This window comes from Chelmon rostratus, chromosome 16 (assembly GCF_017976325.1).
Source record: "Chelmon rostratus isolate fCheRos1 chromosome 16, fCheRos1.pri, whole genome shotgun sequence".
In the NCBI taxonomy this organism is placed as follows: domain Eukaryota; kingdom Metazoa; phylum Chordata; class Actinopteri; order Chaetodontiformes; family Chaetodontidae; genus Chelmon; species Chelmon rostratus.
The window spans coordinates 25,361,907-25,382,232 of record NC_055673.1 but is presented as its reverse complement, the minus strand read 5'-3'; the positions used below and the strand labels follow the sequence as shown (position 1 = coordinate 25,382,232).

The 20,326-nt window shown below is 41.5% G+C and overlaps 1 protein-coding gene across 6 annotated transcripts in view; it reads left to right on the top strand.

The window, feature by feature from the left end:
• Positions 1-20,326, top strand: part of arhgef1a (Rho guanine nucleotide exchange factor (GEF) 1a) — a 96,612-nt gene that overhangs the window by 64,372 nt on the left and 11,914 nt on the right. For 4 of the 6 annotated variants that reach the window (XR_006007524.1, XM_041955035.1, XM_041955036.1 and 1 more), the window contains exons 15-18: positions 3,237-3,304; positions 4,261-4,449; positions 5,564-5,656; positions 6,259-6,347. Coding sequence is in view for 5 of the 6 variants with exons in the window: in XM_041955035.1 (XP_041810969.1) it covers positions 3,237-3,304; positions 4,261-4,449; positions 5,564-5,656; positions 6,259-6,347 (439 nt within the window). In the remaining variant the exon portion in view is untranslated. The remainder of the gene's footprint in view (positions 1-3,236; positions 3,305-4,260; positions 4,450-5,563; positions 5,657-6,258; positions 6,348-20,326) is intronic. The other 2 variants (XM_041955038.1, XM_041955037.1) reach the window with 1 other exon arrangement.

Sequence of the window (20,326 nt, the reverse complement as noted above, 5' to 3'; positions counted from 1 at the left end):
GTTTAGAGTCCATTATTCCAAAACTAGATTGTCACAAATCTATCCCAGCATCGCAGATGATTGTGACAAATGCCATGCTTCACCTTGTAACTTAACTCATATGTTTTATTCTTGTTCATTACTCTCTTGTTTCTGGCAGAATTATTTTGATACCATGTCAAAAATACTTTCAATGACCATAAAAGTCTCCCCCCATGTCGCTATATTCGGGTTCCCTGAAGACCACAACCGGTTCACCTCTAACCAATTAGATATTTTAGCCTTTACCTCCTTACTGGCAAGACGCCATCTTCTTCTTCACTGGAAGTCAATCAAAGCTCCCTCCAGCACTCAGTGGTTCAATGACATCATGTCCTTTCTGAAGCTGGAGAAGATCAGTTATTCCTTGAAAGGGAATTCTGATAAATTTTATAACAAGTGGCTTCCCTTTTTAACATTCTTTCGCTCTCTGCAGTCTATGCCTCCTGATTGATGGACCCCAACCTCCTTTCCTTCCTTTTCTTCTGATCTTTATCATTATTATTATTTATTTGTTTTTTGTTGTTTTTATTTTATTATTATTAATTTTCTTTTTTTTTATCACTATCATTATTTCTATTTGTACATTGTTTGTTTGCTGCCCGTTCATGTTCCTGTTGGGCCGCAAATACAAAAAAAAGAAAACATTCTCGGAGGCGGACTCTGTGCCTTGCTTTTCATTCCTCTTGATGCACAGTGTTTCTACTGTAACATTTTAAACTGTGATGCAGGCGTGATGTGACTTTCAATGTAATTATGACATTTCTGCTCTAATGTGCCTTACCTCCTAATAAAAATATATATTAAAAAAATGTGCGGCTCGATCGGGAATGATGTGCTACGACTTTTATAGCTCTTTCGTCAATAATTCACAAAGTTATATGCAAAAAACTGCGAAGAATTCCCCATAAGAAATGAATGGGGAAATTTACTCAAATTTCAGCCTTTTTCAATTGTCCGCTGCTTCGCCATACTTTCTCCTAGAGACTTCATTCAAACTTTAAAACGTAGATAATTTTGTCGTCTCAAAATGAACCGCCGCACATTTTTTGATATCTCTTACGGTTTTTGAGCTATGACCATCTGAAGACCATAAAGTTTCTCAAAAAATGCTCAGAATTTCTCCCCCAAGAGTGGATGACATCATCATTTAGAGCGAAAGAGCCATTGAAAAATAGCCTGAATTTTTTTTCTAAAATTGGCGTAAAATCCAAACGGTGAATAGGAGACACATAATTTTTGGATCTTTTTGTAGATAAACCTTTCTTCTCTCGTCAAAGTTCAATTTTAAAGGGTTAGCCCCCACCAAATTTAAATAAAGAGGGATCTTGCACCAGCTGCCCTGCTCTGCTGCTTCATTTAAACCCATACAATCTCCTGTTTTCTGAGTTGCAGCCTGCCGGAGTGTGTCTTTTTAAATCGAACATTTAGTCATTTTTCTAAAGAATATCTAGACATAAAACACACGTACATCTGGCCCAGACTTGTCCGCATCTCACAGTGTAATCGTTTTTTTGATAGCAGCTACGGTTTTGTCACAATCACAAGTTGTTCGGAAGAAACCGACAGCGAAAAAGTAGCTGTTCAAGAACAGGTAAAAAGTGGGAGAGCTAGAGAGGTAATTATCAGCAGGTGGGGCAGAAGTTACACACGCACACACATACACATTCAGACACACATATACCAGACACATCTCCATGTAGGAACTGGTTGGGCTGCTTGTTCAAAATAATTTGATAAATGTGTAGTTCAAGCAGACACACACACACACAGACGAAGACACACACATACGCAGTCACACACAACGACAGATACATACACACAGACACAGTCACACACAAATACAGTTAAATACACACAGACAGCCCTGATAGCTCTGTTAGTAAAAGGAAACTTTGGATGATAATAGAGATGGTTCATTTCCATTAAATTCATTCATGTTTATTGATCCAGTTAATAAGACCAGCAGCCCTCTCCTGCCACTGTCAAAATTTCGGCGGCGCCGGAATTGTCTAGTTATCATTGCTATACATATCCAACTACCTCATCTCATTCAAATGTAAGAAAACATGCAGCTTTATCATAATGAATGTAAACAACAATCTATGTCAGGCATCTCAAACCGGTTCCAAAAAGGGCCGTGTGGCTGCAAGTTTTCATTCCAACCCAGGAGGAGCACACCAGGCTGGAATCAATTAATCAGCTGATCTCAGTCTTCAGCTGATAACTAAGTGATCCCTTGATGTTGATTGGTTGGCCTGATGTGCTCCTCCTGGGTTGGAATGAAAACCTGCAGCCACGTGGCCCTTTATGGAACCGGTTTGAGATGCCTGATCTATATGTTACAATTGTGCTTACAGCTGTCAAGCTAGCATGTTAACAGTGGAAAATTTTGGCTGCACTTTCTCTGAAGAATAGCATAGAATCAGGTCATGTAGGCAAAGTGTGCGCAGGTAGGAAGGAATGTAGATAAATGGGCAGGTAGACTGTCCAGTCAGACACATGACATGACAAGCGAACTGTGACTATTTGAAAAATGTTTTGATTATTTATTAGCTGACACTATTTGAATCAGACTCAACTGGAGCACGGACTTGTTTCCACCAGCATCTAGAATCCCTCAATGGCACTGTCCTTTAAAGAACTTCACACTGACTTCAAGTGTGGTAGTTGCAGCTTGGGCGGACTGGGGACCTGGTGACAACCTCTCCTAAATTCAACCCAAGGAGCCCTACTTCCATTATATACTAACTACTTGTTCTGTCCGTCCTTTTCTCCTGGTGCCCCATCTACACAGCTGCATATTTCACATGTACACACACATGCAAACTTTTACACACCCACACCTTAAATTCATAGACAAAGATAATCCATAGTCCCAGCAACACCATTGTTGTAACATATGCGCCACTGTATCCTCATAATTCACCCAAAACACCACTTATTATTGTTAATAAATGACCAGAAATACAGAAGTGAAACCAGTCGTAATGAGCAGCAGTTTTCCTTTAACTCTTTAGATTGACATGATGCATGGTTATGCATCATTGTAGCTGTTTTTCTGGGTCTTGTATCAGTGTCTCATATGTTTCAGTGATTCTTCACAACTCCAAAAATATAAGTAAATATAACTTTAAAAGTGTGAGTAAGTAAGTACAAAAAACAAACATCCATGTCTGATAAGAGGATCTGTGTGGTCTGTACTTTTTTGTATTCAGATGCCCATCAAGAGAGGAGTTCCCCCTCATAGAGACTGAACACAAGGCCCATCTGAGGAGACTCAAAGGTGAGGAGACAAACATTAATGACACAATAAAAGACACATTTTCATTTTGCGCTACCACTACACAGTCCCACTATTTTTAACTTCTTTTCATATTTCTGAGTAACTGTGATTTATTCTGTCTCTTAATATGAATTCTTGTTCCCGCTTAAAAGAATATTCATACTCAATTTTTGACCAGTTGAGAATTAAATGTAGTACAAATGGTGACTACAACAATATATACAGTACTTCTTACCACAAAGACCCTGATATTCAAACAAAATCTAATTTAAAAGCAATAAAAGCCGCCTAATAATCAGCCTGAATTGTGATATGTTTTCATCATTGTTAGCTGCTCTCTTTTGGGAGTCAATTTTTCCCTACCCTATTAGGCAGTGACTGGTCGTAATTAACTGTTGGTAGTTGGTAAATTAATAAGTCGACTTACAAAACCTGTGTCCCCATTTTTAAAAAATTGATTATGTTTTTCCAACTACATATTTATAATTCATGATTATTGCATTCACTTGCATCCTTCAGTTGACTTATAATGCAGTGATACCAAATCAACAATTAAATTCTAATTTCTTCTTTTTCTTCTTTTTTTTGTGTTTCAATTTGTACAAATTTCTGTCTCTCTAGCAGGTGTTAAAATGGTCAAGGTATGCAGTATTACACTTTGAGTACTGCAAATGACCATGACAAAACACTTTTTGTCAAAGCCAGGTAATTCAGTAACTAACCTACCATGGGTTAACCATCAACAGACAACTGACAATTTGACAAACACAGCCTGCTTTTTCTTTATTTAGTGGCCATGGTCTAAGTGTAATAGTGCACTCTGTGGTGTCTCTGTATAAAGACAATGGGCCAACTTTTTTCATATATTGGTGCCTTGGAGCACATATTGCTTATGTGTGTGTTAGGTGACTTGTTTTAGATGCATGATTGATTAATCCTCACCTGACACCCAATAGCTGACCTCCAGCAGAAGGACCGGGAAATGCTGGAGCTCCTGCAGGAGAGGGTGACTCTATTCTGTGAGCTGGCAGAGTTGACAAGTGGCCAGGAGGGCCTACAGCCTCCCATCACCCGTTATTTGTTCAGGGCAGACACACCACAAGCTCCCCGTGCAGAGAAACTCCTACTGGATGCCACAGCTGAGGGTAACACATCAATTTTCATGTCAATCAAAAACAATTGTTATTCCTTAGTTTTTAAAGAAGGTAGATAGTGTGCGCATCCAACCCCAATTTAATAGGACAAAAGCGTCATACTTTATTTGTTAGTTTGGACATAACTGTGCTTGTTTCCAATGAGAAAGCAATTGGTTTTAAAGCTTAATATACATCAAGTCACTGACTTGACATAACATGTTGACTTTGGTAACTGGTGGCATGGTGCTATGACTGGCTGAACCCTAGACAGTAGAATTAGACTGGTGCTAATTTTCTCTGTGAATGTAATACACTTAAGAAATGCAGTTTCACATATCAATGAAAACATTCTAGATAAGAGCATTATTTTGCTTAAAAGACACATTTGAAAAATGAAGTCAGTATATTCAGCAAGAGGAAGTCTTGAAAGAAGATCAACAACGCTCATTTCAAGGGCTTCCTATAATATAATATGCTATCTGTCACTACTGGGTTTTGAATTTATGGCCTTAAAGTTAGAGGACAAGTGGGCTAACCATGAAGACCCAATAGCAACTGACATCTGGTCAGGTATTCAATGCATTGCCATGAAATTTGGCACAGATATTTATGATCGCACGTTCCTTACCACTTACCACTTACCACCCATTTATATGAAATCACAGACAAGTGACCTAAAACTGTGTTTGTGTGGACTAAAGGCAAAAAATACATAGAATGTTTTGGAAAAATACCCACATACGTGTGGACTAGGTATTGTATAATGTGTTTATAAGCACTACTGTTACATCCACTAAGACGGTTTTATTTCTGGTTCTTTTTGTCTGTTTTGTTTGTCTGCTCTGATCAACAGGACAAGAGATAAACCACTAACTTGTTTTTTTAATGACGCTAGGTGGAAGGGTGTAGCATGAGTAGTAATTGGTAGTGAAGTTCCATAGTGACAGCCAATTGTAGATATATGATTACTCCATATCACAGTCCGCATTCACGGGTATCAGTACATATCTAGGGTAGCTTACACACGTAGCTCTTTAAACTTCATGAAGAGGGTTGTTGTGATGGCGCACTCAGGGACAGTGGTTTCATGAGAGAACATGTGTGGGTGTGTGTGTTTCCACAGTGGACAGGTTGAGTGAGCTCCTTCTGGGCTCCACCGTGGATGGATGGATTGCTCTTCCGTGCCATCACAACCACGTGGAGGTGGTAGAAACCAGTGAGTCACTGAAAACTGTATTCTCTTGTACAACACAACAAGATAGGATGTTACTGGGCTTGTCAATGCTGTCCAGCAACACAAACATATAACAATAAAAAAAACATTTAGAGGAACATACAGCAAATCATGTGAGTCATAGAACACTTTCAGATCCATTTCATCAAATTAAGATTAGCAATGACACCTTAATACACATGAAATCCATATGGACAGCTTTGAGATGTGATTTATTTGCTCCAAAATGACAAAGAATTGGATGTCACTGAAGACCAGATTTACTAACATGTGAGCACAGGGCAAATTTGAAGGAACGTGGTGTAGGGTGTGGGCAGGGCTGAATGGGACACAGCAAGAGCAGGTGAAAGTGAACATGGTATTGATACAACTGAGGTGTCACTGGAATGCTGAAGTCAATCCAGTCAAATGTACACTGTAATTCAATGGCCAAAGAGTGTAGTTAATAGCCTTATGTGATTTCAAATTTTATTAAGCATCAAGTTTGACTTCAAGTTTAATGAGGACAAACCCATAACTCCCTACCACCTCTTTGTTTGCTGTAATAAAACAGATATTGTTATAATATATGCTTTCTTTTCTAGGACTTGTACTGAGTGAGTGCTGTGTTTGTCTCTGCTCAGGTGATCAGGATTTGTTGGCCAATGGAGGCCACGATTTCTTTGCAGTAAAGGTAAGCTGGAGGCCAAAATGGAAATGTAATAGGTGGGGGAGTTTTTGTTGGGACTGGTTGCTCTGTCAGGTAGGGGGTTGAATGCTTTGTCATTATTTGGAATCCTCCCTCCTTTTGTTCGAACAACGGCATTGATAATATATTTTACTCAGTTTACTAACACACCCTGACTATCAACATCCTCATGCCCACACCAAATGTTGGTACCTCCGGTCACCAGGGAACTACACTAATTCTCATCATCACTTGCCTGGTGACCCTTGAAAGGACTAGCTCCCCTTTCTGGCCTCACCTGAACGCTGAGTGTTTCTCAAACAGATTTACTCATGAAGTTTAAAAATAACAATGTCTTTAAATTTTGTTCAACGTGTGTCTGAATGTGGGCAGACCTTAGAATTAGTTTTAATGTGGCCCTGAATGTCAAGTGTCCTGTCCATGAGGATGCAGCTATATCTGACCACTGTGCCTTTTGATGCCATGGTCCGCTATCAATCTGTTAATCCATGTGTCCCATGTTTTTGTTCTTCTCACCCTATCAACCCAATCCATCAAAAATATTTGTAATGCTTGTGCAGCTGGAAAAAGATACAGCTAAAATGTCCTATGAAATGCTTGAAAACTAAGTGATTCAATACCATGGCACTGTTAAAGCAGTGAGGGCAAAATACTTCACTGACTTAATATCAACCAACTGACATAACCCAGTAAATGCTGCAATCAACTCAAGTATTCCTGACCATGCCACAGAAACACATGAAAGCTTCCTCAACTTCTTCAGCTAGTTGATATTAGAAGGTAAATTTCACTTACCTTCTCAATATCTCTTGATCATTATTTAGCCCTGTTTGTTTTAATCAGTTTCAAGCACCAAATCTGCTCTTTTAAAGGTTCACAATCATTTGTTATTTGACCTTAGAGCAGCATCATGGATGGATGGATCATGAGCTGCTTCCCACCAGACTTGAACAATGGGTTAAGATCTAAGGAAGAGCCTTAAATTGATTTCAGTCAAACTTTTACCTATGGGGTTCCTCAGAACTTTGTTCTTGAACGCCTTCTCTTCCTTCTGTACATACACCTGTGTCCCCTGCTATATCTCCTACCAAAATGCCACAGCCTTCAGTCACTGCAGCCTCTTGTGGTAAACAAACTGAAAACCGAGATGGTTCTTTCTGGCCCTAATGAATCCACCAACACTCTGTGTGGGAAGATCTACCCACTGTCATCGTTTGTGAAATTCTTGGGATGATTTTTGATTCTGCATTTGAATTTAACAAACAGATCAATTCTGTGGTGAGAGGCAGCTTTTTCCAACTTGGCAAAAGTGAAGCCCTTTTAATCATTCCAAGATTTTGAAAAAGTAATGATTTTGTTGCATCTTGCCTTGACTTCTTCTACATGGGGGTCAGTGAGTTTTCTCTCTCACATCTGCAGTATGTGCAGAATGCTGCCATTATTAAGAGGTTCTGAAGGGGTTAGCCCAATGCTAACTCCTGAGATGTCTTCCCCTGGTGTGACCTGGTCGACGCGCTTCGCTTTGAGATACCGTGATTCTGTTGCTTCTTCAATAATCCACAGGCAGCGCTTGTTGCAACTTGACTTTATTGCTTTCTGATGCACAGATCGTGACAGATATCAAAGACCAAACATACAGCTTCGCAGTAATCCCTCCGCGCCACAGCGGTCAAAAACCGTTTGCCCCTTCCGGGTGGAACACCTGACGTCAACATACTTCCTTCCACCTTTATAGGTTAGCCCAAATAGGCTGGCATTACAGCGACACCCCACTTTCACATCAGTGAATGACACACAGAAACATTATAACAGAAAACACACATATTTGGCTCCTACAGGTTCCTCAGAGCTGGCTGTGTTCTTTCAGTTGTGGGTGTGTGGAACAAACTGCCCCACCACATCAGATGTGTCCCCTCTGTTGAGTCATTCAGAGCACAGTTTATGGCCCACCTCTTTTCTATGGCTTTTTTTGTCATTCACTTTTTATTGGTTTTCTTATTACAAACAAAATCACAAAGGATACAAGACGTACCACACACATGAAAATGTACCAAAAGACAAAAATAAAACAGACACTACCAAGAAAGGAAAAAAAAACAAAGGATCACAGGGTAAGCAGTATCATCATCAAAAATCAGCATACAACAACATTACAAGTCTCAATGCATAATGCTTTGCTATTCACATCTCATAAGTTGCATACATCCATTTGGTCAGGCATAATCACATAAAAAATACCACCCAGGCCGTCCCAGGAAGGATAGGAGGAAGGATTTTGGTGTGAGAGACTGTCTCATAGTACTGAAAAGTCTCGAAGCTCCACCCTGACACAATTTCCCAGGCTCGAGAGTCAGGACTCAAAATGCATGACACAGACAGTATGGGAGTAGAAGGCTTAAGGCCAGTTTTAATAACAAAAGAGATATTTTAAAAAAGGTGAAACAAAATAAGGACGCTAAGGTTTTGAATTCTCAAAAGGCAAAGTAAAACAAAAGCTCTCAATGACAAGACGATGGCTATGGTAGACGCTGGACTGACGTGAGACAAGGCACATGACAATCTGGCACAAGACAAGGGGAGACGCCGACTATATATACACATAACAATGAACAGGTGGAGACAATCAGGGCGGGGTAGACAATCAGACAGGCGGGAAAACACACCAGGAAGTCACGGTCTGAAACGAGAGGAGAATTAGGGTTTCACAATAAAATAAAGATACTTTATTCATCTCCAAAGAGAAATTTGGAGTTCCAGCAGCTCAAAAGGTGGACACACAAGGGCATGCAAAATAAGAACAAGAACTACTTTCAAGTAGTTTCAAGTAGAGATCAACTTTCAAGTAAAGAACAACTTTCAAGTAAGAGGTAAAAATACAAACCAAAATACAAAATAACAATATAACAAAAAATAGTGAAATAAAAATAAAGAACTAGGCTATACAGGATAAACATCTGAACGTCAGGCTATACAGGATAAACATCTGTAATACAGGATAAACAACCGAGCAGTTAAATATGTGCACAGTAGTGCAGTTGTGCAAAATAACAGTGTGCAATAGTCGGTTTGTCCACACTTGGGTCCAGCATATAGTTGTATAGATGTGTGTGTAATAAAGTGCGTGTGTCCATGCTGTGTGGTGTAAGTGTGTAGTGGGTTCGGAGTTGTTGTGTTGATTATTGTTTTTGTCGCCCTCCCCGAGAGGTGTTGAAGAACCGTACGGTGTGGGGGAGGAACAATTTTTTCAGTCTCTCCGTAGAGCAGGACAATGACAGCAGTCTGTCACTGAAGCTGCTCCTCTGCCTTGAGATGGTGCTGTGCAGTGGGTGATCAGGATTGTCTATTATGGACAAGAGCTTGTTCAGTGACTGTCACTCTGCCACAGATGTTAGACTGTCCAGCTCTGTGCCAACGACGGAGCCCGCCTTCCTCACTTGTTTGTCCAGGCGTGCTGCGTCCTTTTTCTTTAAGCTGCTCCCCCAGCACACTACTGCATACAGGAGGGCACTCGCTACCACAGACTGGTAGAAAATCTGCAGCAGCTTTTTGCAGATGTTGAAGGACGCCAGCCTTCTGAGGAAGTACAGGCGGCTCTGTCCTTTCCTGCACAGAACGTCAGTGTTGGCAGTCCAATCCAGTTTCTTGTCCAGCTGCACTCCCAGGTATTTGTAGGTGTGAACCACCTCTACGCAGTCCCCTTTAATGATGGCCGGTTCTGGACATGGCCTGGGTCTCCTGAAGTCCACCACCATCTCCCTGGTCTTGGTGGTGTTGAGGAGCAGGTGGTTGGAGTCACACCATGTGAGGAAGTCCTGAATACGTTTCCTGTACTCATCCTCTTGTCCACTCCTGATACAGCCCAAAGAAAGTTGGACGTGTACAGGGTGAACAGGACCGGAGAGAGCACAGTTCCCTGTGGTGCTCCTGTGCTGCTGGCCACAGTGTTGGACCTGCAGTCCCCCAGTTTCACATACTGAGGTCTACCAGTCAGGTAGTCAGTAATCCATGCCACCAGGTGGCAACTCCCATCTCTGTCAGTTTGTCACTGAGGGGCAGTGGCTGGATGGTGTTAAAGGCACTGGAGAAGTCCAAGAATGTAATCCTCACAGCACCACTCCTCTGTCCAGGTGAGAGAGAGATCGGTGGAGCAGGAAGATGATGGCATCCTCCACTCCCGTCTTCTCCCGGTAAGCAAACTGCAGAGGGTCAAGAGCGTGGTGGACCTGTGGCCTCAGGTGATGGAGCAGCAGCCGTTCCATGGTCTTTACTACGTGTGACGTCAGGGCAACCGGCCTGAAGTTGTTCAGCTCCCCAGGATGTGGTTTCTTCGGGACTGGAATGATGCAGGATGTCTTCCACAGCTGGGGAACCCTCCCCTGCCCCAGGCTCAGGTTGAATATGCGCTGAAGGGGGTGTCCCAGCTCCCTCGGACAGGCCTTCAGCAGTCGTGGTGATACTCCATCTGGACCTGCAGCTTTGCTGGGGCGCAGTCTCTTCAGCTCACTACAGACCTGAGCTGCTGTGATTGTCATGGGTGGTGTGAGGGGAGGAGGGGAGATGTCCTCATCTGTGTTGGTGATGGCTTGCAGGAGTAGGAGGGTGGGGGCTGCTGTGCTCAGAGGTGTGAATGGGTTAGGGTGATTAAATCTATTGAAGAAGTGGTTGAGCTGGTTTGCCCTCCCCACACCCCCCTCAATGTGGGCACCCTTTTTGGAGCTGCAGCCAGTGATGGTCTTCATCCCCTCCCACACCTCCCTCAAACAAACAGCTTAACAGACACGACGAGACATAACACACCCCTCACCTGTTGTCTGGCCTGTAACATTTCTTGTATACTGGTTAGATGTGTTAAGGGAAATTCCCTTTTTATTGACATTACACAACTTCTCAGTTGGAGGTATTTCCAAAAATCTTTCTTCGGAATTTTATATTTAATCATTATCTGTCCAAATGACATAAAATTGTCATCCTCAAATACGTCTTCAATAAAAATTATACCTGCCTCGACCCAAGTTCTCCAATAAAGCGTCTTCTTGCCCACTTTTTTGTTGTGCCAAAGAGGCGATTTTTTTGGTGAAGGAAGGGTTTTCCCTAATAATTTGATGTGATATTTTCCAAGTATCCCTTGTAAACTCAAGCAGTGGGTTCCTAATTGGTATTTCTCTTCTTGTTTGTGATATAAAAGCCTGTACTGGAAGGGGTCCTGTAAGCTCCTTTTCAATTAAAACTTAACTTGGTCCTCTGCCAGATATAGTTTGGACATCTGATTAAAAAAAAAAGCATATAGATACTAATCATCCTTTGATGGACTGAGACTCCCATTTTCATTAGCTGCGCATAATGTAATTCTATTAAAAAGAGGTCTTCTGCCTGCCCGTAAAAATGAATTTACTGCCCGATTGAATCTTGATAGTAGTGGAGGAGGGAATCTCAAGGGTAAGAGGCATGTGACACAGTTGATTTGTGGAACTATCATCATCTTTAAGATGTTTATTTTGCCTAATAAAGATAATCCCAACTTCGTCCAATTTTGTAAAGTACTCTCAAATTTATGAATAAGGGGAAGGAGATTGTCCATCATTATATTATTCAAAGCTGGGATAATCTTAATAAACCAGGCCTGAAGGAAGCCAGTTAAGCTGCCGGTTTTGTCTAGATAGATAGATAGATAGATATACTTTATTTATCCCAAGCTGGGAAATTGCAGAATCTAATTGCAGGTGGACAAAACTTTGATAAAGGCATTGCCTCTGATTTCCCCCAATTTATCTTATAGTCTGAGATCAGAGAAAAGGAATCAATCACCGACAGTATATGAGGAACAGCTATTTCTGGGTTTGAGGATAACAACAACACATCATCTGCATATAATGACAGTTTATGTTCTGTTTCTCCAGCATAAATTCCTCTAAAATTCGTCTTCTCTCTAATGGCAGCTGCTAAGGGCTCTAGTGCTAACGCAAGAATCAGTGGGCTAAGGGGGCACCCTTGCCTCGTGCCTCTATGAAGGTCAGAGTTTTCAGACTTCCTTCCATTTGTTAGTACTGAGGCTTTAGAATTGCTATACAACAGTCTTACCCAATTTATAAATGAAGACCCTAACCCAAACCTGTAATGTCCTGAATAAGTACCTCCACTCCACTCTATCAAATGCTTCCTCAGCGTCAAGCGAGAAAGCGACAGTAGGTTCGATGTTATTCCTTGTGTGCCAAAGTAAATGTAATAACCTTCGAACATTGTCTGCAGAAGACCTCCCCCTGATAAAACCCACCTGGTCCGGTTGAACAAGACTGTATTGCTGAGGGTTCTTACCTTTCTTATGTATAAGTGTGATTACAGCAGATTGCATACTCTCAGGCATATGGCCTCTTTTAAGTGCATCCTGAAAAACTGAGCGTAACTTTGGTGCCAAGATGTCAGAAAATGCTCTATAAAAATGCGTTGGGAAGCCATCCCCCCTGGGGGACTTTCCGGGATTCAGATTTTTTTATAGCTTGGTGATTTTCTTCTAATGCAATATCTCCTATCTCCTCCAATTTCTTTTTGTATTTGTTCTGGTAGGGATGGCAAATGTATCGCTGACAAAAAATCTATCTAAAGGTCTATATCCTCCTCTGGTTTGGTGAACTGCGATATATACAGTGGTAAAATGTCCTAAATGTCTCATTTATTTCCCGATTATCTGTGGTTAAGACCCTGTCATCCTTTAGCACAGATGTTATTAGTGTTTGATTGTATTGCTGTTTTGCTCGCTGAGCCAAAAACCTGCCAGCTGTTTCCCTTTGTTCATAGTACCCCAATCTACACCTGAACAATGCATATTCTGCTTTCTTCTGCAAGATGGAATTTAATTCGTATTTTAGTTTATTTAAATGAGACAGAACCCCCAGGTTAAGTTGAAATGCATGTGACTTTTCAAGCTCCTTAATTACCTTCTCTAAATTAAGTAAGCGGATAGTAGATTGTTTTTTAAAATAAGAGGTGTGTTGGATTAATCGGCCCCTTAAACAGGCTTTAAACGCATCCCACTCCAGGCCATGATTAGTAATTGATCCTTCATTAAATTCCCAGTATTCCAAAAATTTTTTTTTGATAAAATTGGATGATTTCTCATCATCATGGATTAGGGAAGTATTAAATCTCCAACTGCTTGTAAAATTTTTAGATCCTGAATTAAAACGAACCATCATTTCCACTGGAGCATGGTCTGACAAAACAATGTTACCAATTCATGCAAAACAGCTAGAAAAAAAAATCAGAACAGTCAGTATTTGAGGCATATATATTAATAAGAGAACATCTAATGCCACCGAAACTTGTGTCTAATGCCACCCATCTGCCATCCCCACCAGAAAGTTGCTTATGGATAACAATGTTTAGGTTCCTACGGATTAGTATGCACACTCCCCTCTGTTGGGAGGGGTAGGCACTGAAAAATATTTTACCAACCCAGTCTCTCTGGAGTTTTGTGGATTCCTCATTGTTTAAATGCGTTTCCTGGAAGAAGCAGAGATCTACCTTTTTTGTTTCAGGTACTGAAGAAGTTTTTTCCTCTTAATAGCTAAATTTGCCCCTTTAATATTCCAAGTGTTTCTGTCATAATTGGCTTTATCTGTTATTTCGATCTGTGTCCTTGACCACCAGCCTAAACATTATTCCAAACTGTATAAACATGTCATTGTAAGCCACATTCTTAATTATCTGCTTCCCTGTGCTAAACATATACACAAAAAGTAAATAAAAACATGCACATATAAGAAAACACTCAACTGGCAACCACTTCTGAACAAGATGGTTTGCCATGACCTTAACTCCTAAACAAAACAATGGAGTAATGTGTCTTCGAAACTCAAAGTCCCGTCCCCGATGGATGCCCTCCCCTGAACCCCTCCTCCATCACTTTTAATCCCCAAATTGCTATAAATTAACTTAAAATAAAATATGACCCCTTTTAAGTAAATAAATATCCAATCATCTCGAGTGCAGTGAGGGGACGCTTCTGGATAACGTCCTTAGACAACTCCTGGAAAAAGGAGACTGGTTTGCCCTTCCACGTCGCTTTACCTTTCTCTCTTGCCACATGTAGAACGACCTCCCTGGCTGTGAATCTCATGAAGCGCACCAGAATGTGTCGGTCTCTGCCTCCTCGTTGGCCGGTTCTGTGGGAGCGCTCGATTTCAAAATCATGTGTCAGCTCAACATCCAGTGTTTCAGAAATGAGTTTCTGTAAAAAACCCTGTATATCACTTCCTTCGGTGCCTTCCTCTATCCCCACGTGCAAACATTATTACGCCGACCGGCATCTGAGATAACTCCAGAGTTGTTATAGGAGGGTGAACAGGCTAAAGCCCCGCAGAGAGTCACACTACGCAGCCATTTCGGGTGCTCGCCTCACTGGAAGTCTTTTCTATGGCTTTTGAACATATTTATATTGCTTCCTCTAAATGTGCTTTTATCATGTGTTTGTTTAATCAAAGTTTTCACATTACAGAAATATCCAATTAAGATTGAATCACGGTCAACTGGACTTGGGTGTAGAAAGATTTTGTCACTTATCCAACGTGTGTCTTCATTTCTAACTGACTGGAGGGAAGTTGCAGGTATTTAACCTCTGTGGGGTCATTATCACAGTCACTGAAACCACTTGAGTGTGGCTGAGTGTGAACAACAGATATCAAGGTTCTCACATGAGGCCAACTGGAAAAAAGTTGTTAAATCTCCTGGAAAGGAATGACAGGACATCACTGTAGGTGGACTATTAGTGGTGTAGACATCCTCCTCTGTTGAGGGGTGGTTTCTCTATTTTTATGTGAATAGCCTCCTTCACTCCTCTTTCATACCTTCTGTCCTCCCTGTCCAAAATATGTATGTTGTTGTCCTTGAATGAGTGTCCCCTGTCTTCCAGGTGTCGGTAAGTGGATGAGTCTTGACCTGAGGAATGGGTCCTCCTGTGTTGAGCCATGCATTTGTTCAATGGTTCTTTGGTTTCCCTGTTGTACAAGTCTTACACAAGATTGCTTTTCTTGTGTTTGCACATGCTCTCTTTCGGGTAAAACAGTTTCTGTCTCAGCGTATTGCTAGGTTTGAGAGCACAGGGATGTTTCTCAGATACTTCAGACACAAATGATGATGTTGCATTTGCTCTTCTTTTCTTCACCACATGCAGTGTTGGTGTTGGTCCTGGATTTTCTAGCTGTTTCACAAAGGTCCTGTTATGATATTCACAAGAGTCCAGTTATGTGCAGATATTTGTGCTCCTTCTCTTGGACCTGGTGTGTTGGTAACCTATCAGCTTGGTGTTGCAATTTTCTGTCAACTCCTAACTTAAGCTCCAGTGGCTGGTGAGAGTTAAAGCGAAGTAATGGTCTGTGCATGAGCGAATCCTGTATACTTGAATGTGGAGTCTCTTGTCCACTTCCATGTGTATGGCACAGTCCAAAAAAGTCAAGCTGTTGTTCCTGATGTCCTCTTGCGTGAACTTGATGTTGTTGTCCACTGATTAGATTTCCTGTCCTGTGAAGGTTTGCACCTCCTGTTCATGGCACAGCCTTGCTTTTGTCTGTATTAACTCCCTGTTGTACAGAAAGTAGATGGTGTTCAGATGGAGGTCCAACAGTTAGCAAATCTGGTCTGGTTTGAGGTTGGTTCTATTGTCAAGGGTTTTATCTTGTAGGAGGGCTGTAAAGATTGTATATTATTTCAGCATAAATGTCTTTTAAATGACCTACATACGAGCACATTGCCATGCTGATGAATTGACCAACATTTAACTTTCAATCACTGATAATGATATTGTGTGCAGAGTTTGCAGTTGGTGTATCCTGGAAGAATTCAATGTCCTGGACATTTTGGAGGAATTCTGGTCACATATTATCTGATTATGTATCCTATTTTCTCTTGTTATGATCCCCCTTCCCAATGTTTTTTGTGTCCAGTTGACTAATGGAGATAATTATTTTTAAAAATCCAGTATTGAACAACAACATTGCTGCCTGTAGCTATGAAATGGGCAATGCAGTCCCTCTGACCATTTGTGCACTTTCAATGTACATCCACTAAAAGTGTTTCTTTTTGCCACTGACAGGTTCAGATTGTTATAGTAAGTGTGGATTATTATGAAAAGGATCCCTGTAGAGTTCACTTTTTGTCAAGGCTTTGAAGGTACGGAGAAGGATTTTAAATTTGATTCTGGATTTTACAGCTAGAAATATGATCTCTCTTCCTGTTTGTTTTTTCAGTGCTGTAGCATTCTAGATTTCTAGATTAGCTGGACAGAACAGGAATTGCAAAAATCCATCTTGGAAGTAACAAATGCGTGGACTAGTTGTGCATCGTTTTGAGAGCAGGGCCTGGGAATGGCGTGTCTGGATCTGGCTGACAGCGCTGTGGAGCCACTCACACGCAGCTGAAGCCTCAGCCGAAGGAGGAATGTACACGCAAAACACCACCATGTGTGAAAACTCCCTCAGTAGAAAGTACGGCCGCATGGCCACAACAAGCTCTAGGTCCCATGTGCACAGCTGTTCCTCACGTGCACGTTTGCCGGGTTGCGCCAGCGCTCATTCACATACACCGCCAGCCCCCCTCCTTTCTTCTTACCCCTCTCCGTGCATGTGAGTGTAAATCTGTTCAGGGAAACCACAGAGTCTGGTATCAGTCAATTCAGCCACGTCTCCGAGAAACAACCAGCTCCTCTGTCTTGTTAGAGATGGAGCACATGTTTCCCATGATGACAGAGGGAATATAAGTCCTCTGTTTTCCTCTGTATCTCCGCGGGGACAACAGGCTTGTCCACATACAGCAAAGAAGAGCCACGCAGACTAAGGAGTTCTACACGTGTGTACGTGGGACGCTCGGAGCTGTGGCTGAATCCAAAAGGGGTCCCCGACGTGGATCCAGAAAAATGCAAAAAACAGTGCCAAACAAAATAAAAGTGTAATAAAAGTGGGTTTCCCACGTGCACAGTTGCACAATGCTTCACCCACTTTTAAAAAAAGGTCAAGAAAAATGCCAATTTACAAAAGAAAAATAAGAAAAAAGGGGTCAGAGCAACCACAACCAGCTGCTAGTCATCCAGTGCCATCTTGAAGGGCCTCATATTTACAGTGTTATGTAGGTGGAAAAAGGCAGTCCTTGAAATGTGTTTTACATGGGAGTTAAAGGACATATCCTGATCAAGGATAACTTCCAAATTCCTTAAAGTGCTGCTGGAGGCTGACACAATGCCATCCATAGTTGCTATATCAACAGGTAGTGAGTTTCTAAGGTGTTTAGACCCAAATACTATAACTTCAGTTTTGCCTGAATTTAGTTACAAAAAATTGCAGGTTGCATAGTTGGCTAAAACTCCTGGACCAAGAGGAGGATTTTTAAGGAGAGGTTTTATTACAGCTGTTTTAATGGACTGTAGAATGTAGCCCGTTGATAGAGACAGGATGATCATGTCTAAGAGGAGCCAACAAAAGGTAAGACATCTTTTAAAGCTTGGTCAGGACAGGGTCTAAAATACAGAATTATGACTGTCTGTCAGCCTGGCAATAGTGCTGAAGAGAAACCTGGGATTGTTCTTATTTTCCTGTATTAGTGAAGAGTAATAGGCTGCTGTGGCACTTTGGAGGGCTTTTCTGTATGTTTTAAGACTGTCTTGCCGGGTGAAACGAAATACTTCCAAATAGGTGGAACACCATTTCCTTTTTTCGCAACCTTTAACTTTAACTTTGCAGGTTTGGGGGGTATACCGAGGAGCTAACCTCTTCTGTTTTGTTATCTCCTTATAGAGTAGAATAGAATCAAGTGTCGTTTGCAATATAGCACTGTAGCACTATCAACCAGAGGATCAATTACTAAGGGACTAAACTTATCTCAATCACAACAGTCCTCTGTTGCAGTGGGTCATGGCATTGAATTAAATGCTGATGAGATCACATCCTTAAATTTAGCTATAGCACTCTCAGATAGGCATCTAGTGTAGGAGTTTTTGCCTAATGGTGGGTAGTCTGGTAAAAGGAATTTGAAAGTAATTAAATGATGATCTGGCAAGAGACGGTTCTGTGTTCAATTTCAATGCCATATGTGGGGGGTGGGGTTTGCACAACTGTTTTGTTCTCCTGCGCTCAGGTGTGTGAATGACATAACCTGTGTCAGACACTTTACTTTCCATCATATAAGGGCCTGAAAAATGATCAGACAGGGCTGAACCAGACATGGGTAACAAAACACTTGGTTACCAGGCTGGATCTGTTCTCAACTGCTTTCCCATCAAACCACCTTTACATGTTGTCCTTGGAGGAAGAGAGAGCTTCCTTTACCAACATGGACGCATGCTACAATTGGATAACAAAATGCAACACGCTCGTCTTGGGAGAAGACGACACAAACTGGTCTTTTAGCACCTTCAACGGGCCAGGCATATTGTTACCGAACACAAGCTCAGCTGGACTGAAACCAAAAGACTCATGCTTAGCATTGCAAATTGCAAAGAGAATGAACAACAACATAGATTTTGGTACCAGTGCTCAAGCACACCTTGTAAGTCTGGGTGAAAAGCACAGGACACAGAGTCAGAACCACCTAGAGACTGCAAAGTCTGCTTAAAGGTTTTGGACAGAAAATTGATTTCTTGGTCTGTCTGCACAGTCTTTGGTAACCCAAACAAAGAGAAGAACTTAATCAGCGTTTTAGTGATAGTGCAGTGAATTTATGCAGAGGTATGGCCTCAGGGAAATGAGTGGAAAAGCACCTTATAGTTAGCATACACTGATTTCCAGACTTGGTTCTGGGCAGTGGACCAACACAGTCAACAATTACATGTTCAAATGGCTCACCAATAGCAGAGATAGGGCGGAGAGGGGCTGGAGGCATGAACAATGAAGTCACATCTTAGGACAACATTGTTTCATCTGGGTCCGGTTTCAGTCCTGATATAGAAAAAAAAATAAAAAAAATTACTTGACTTTGACTTTTTTTATAGATTTTTTATCAGCAACCAAAGCACACACATGCTAAAATTACAGGTTGCAGCAAGAATCTTTCCAGGGAAATTAAAACACATTTTCCATAGAATTCCCAAAAAACACTGAGATTTATGTTGACAGTGACAGTGAGTGATGACTGTACATGTTAAAAACTGTGCATTCATGATTATAAATGGCCAGTCAGTGGATGTCTTGGTGTCAGTGACACTGTGTGACCAGCTTACTGTCCATCAGGGTGACGGCTTGTGGGAGGAAACTGGTTTTGTGTCTGGTTTTTTTGGCGTTCAGTGATCTGTAGCCCCTACCAGAGGGGACAAGCTGGAACAGGTTGTGTCCAGAATGTGAGGGGTCTGCAGTAATTTTTCCTGCCCATTTCCTCAATCTGGAGGTGTGTAAGTCCTGGAGGCTAGGTTGGCACCGATGATTTTTGGTAAATTGAGCTTCCTGAGGTGATGCATGTAAAGAATGGCAATCCAAGTGGGCTTGAATCAAGAGCAATTGGACTTGGGTGTAGAAACTTGAAAACATGTTGCCTTTCACCCAAGGGGTTTCTTCAGTTCTAACTGACTGGTGGAGAGTTCCACCACTGTCCACATACCCCTTTAAATGGTACACACACAGTGAAGCCTAAAATCACCACCAGGCATCCCTGCATTATATGTATGATGACACATAGGGGCATATAACATATATTTGTTAATTCATGTATTTGAAGGATATGCACACGCTTAAAAATGTTGCCTCAGTTGTGATTTTGAGAGAGGCAACTGGCAAGTGAGTAGCTTGGTAGGAGAAGATGATGATGAAAATGGATTGGAGAGATAGAGTGAATGGAGTTAATGCTTCACACCTGACCCTAGGTGACTCCAACCACTCCAACAACTACCGTTGCAGAGGCAAGAGCACAAATGAGCCTAGACGTTTTAATGACAATGATGATGACCCCCCCAAAGGTTAAATACCTGGATGACATGGGGTAATTCCCTCAGT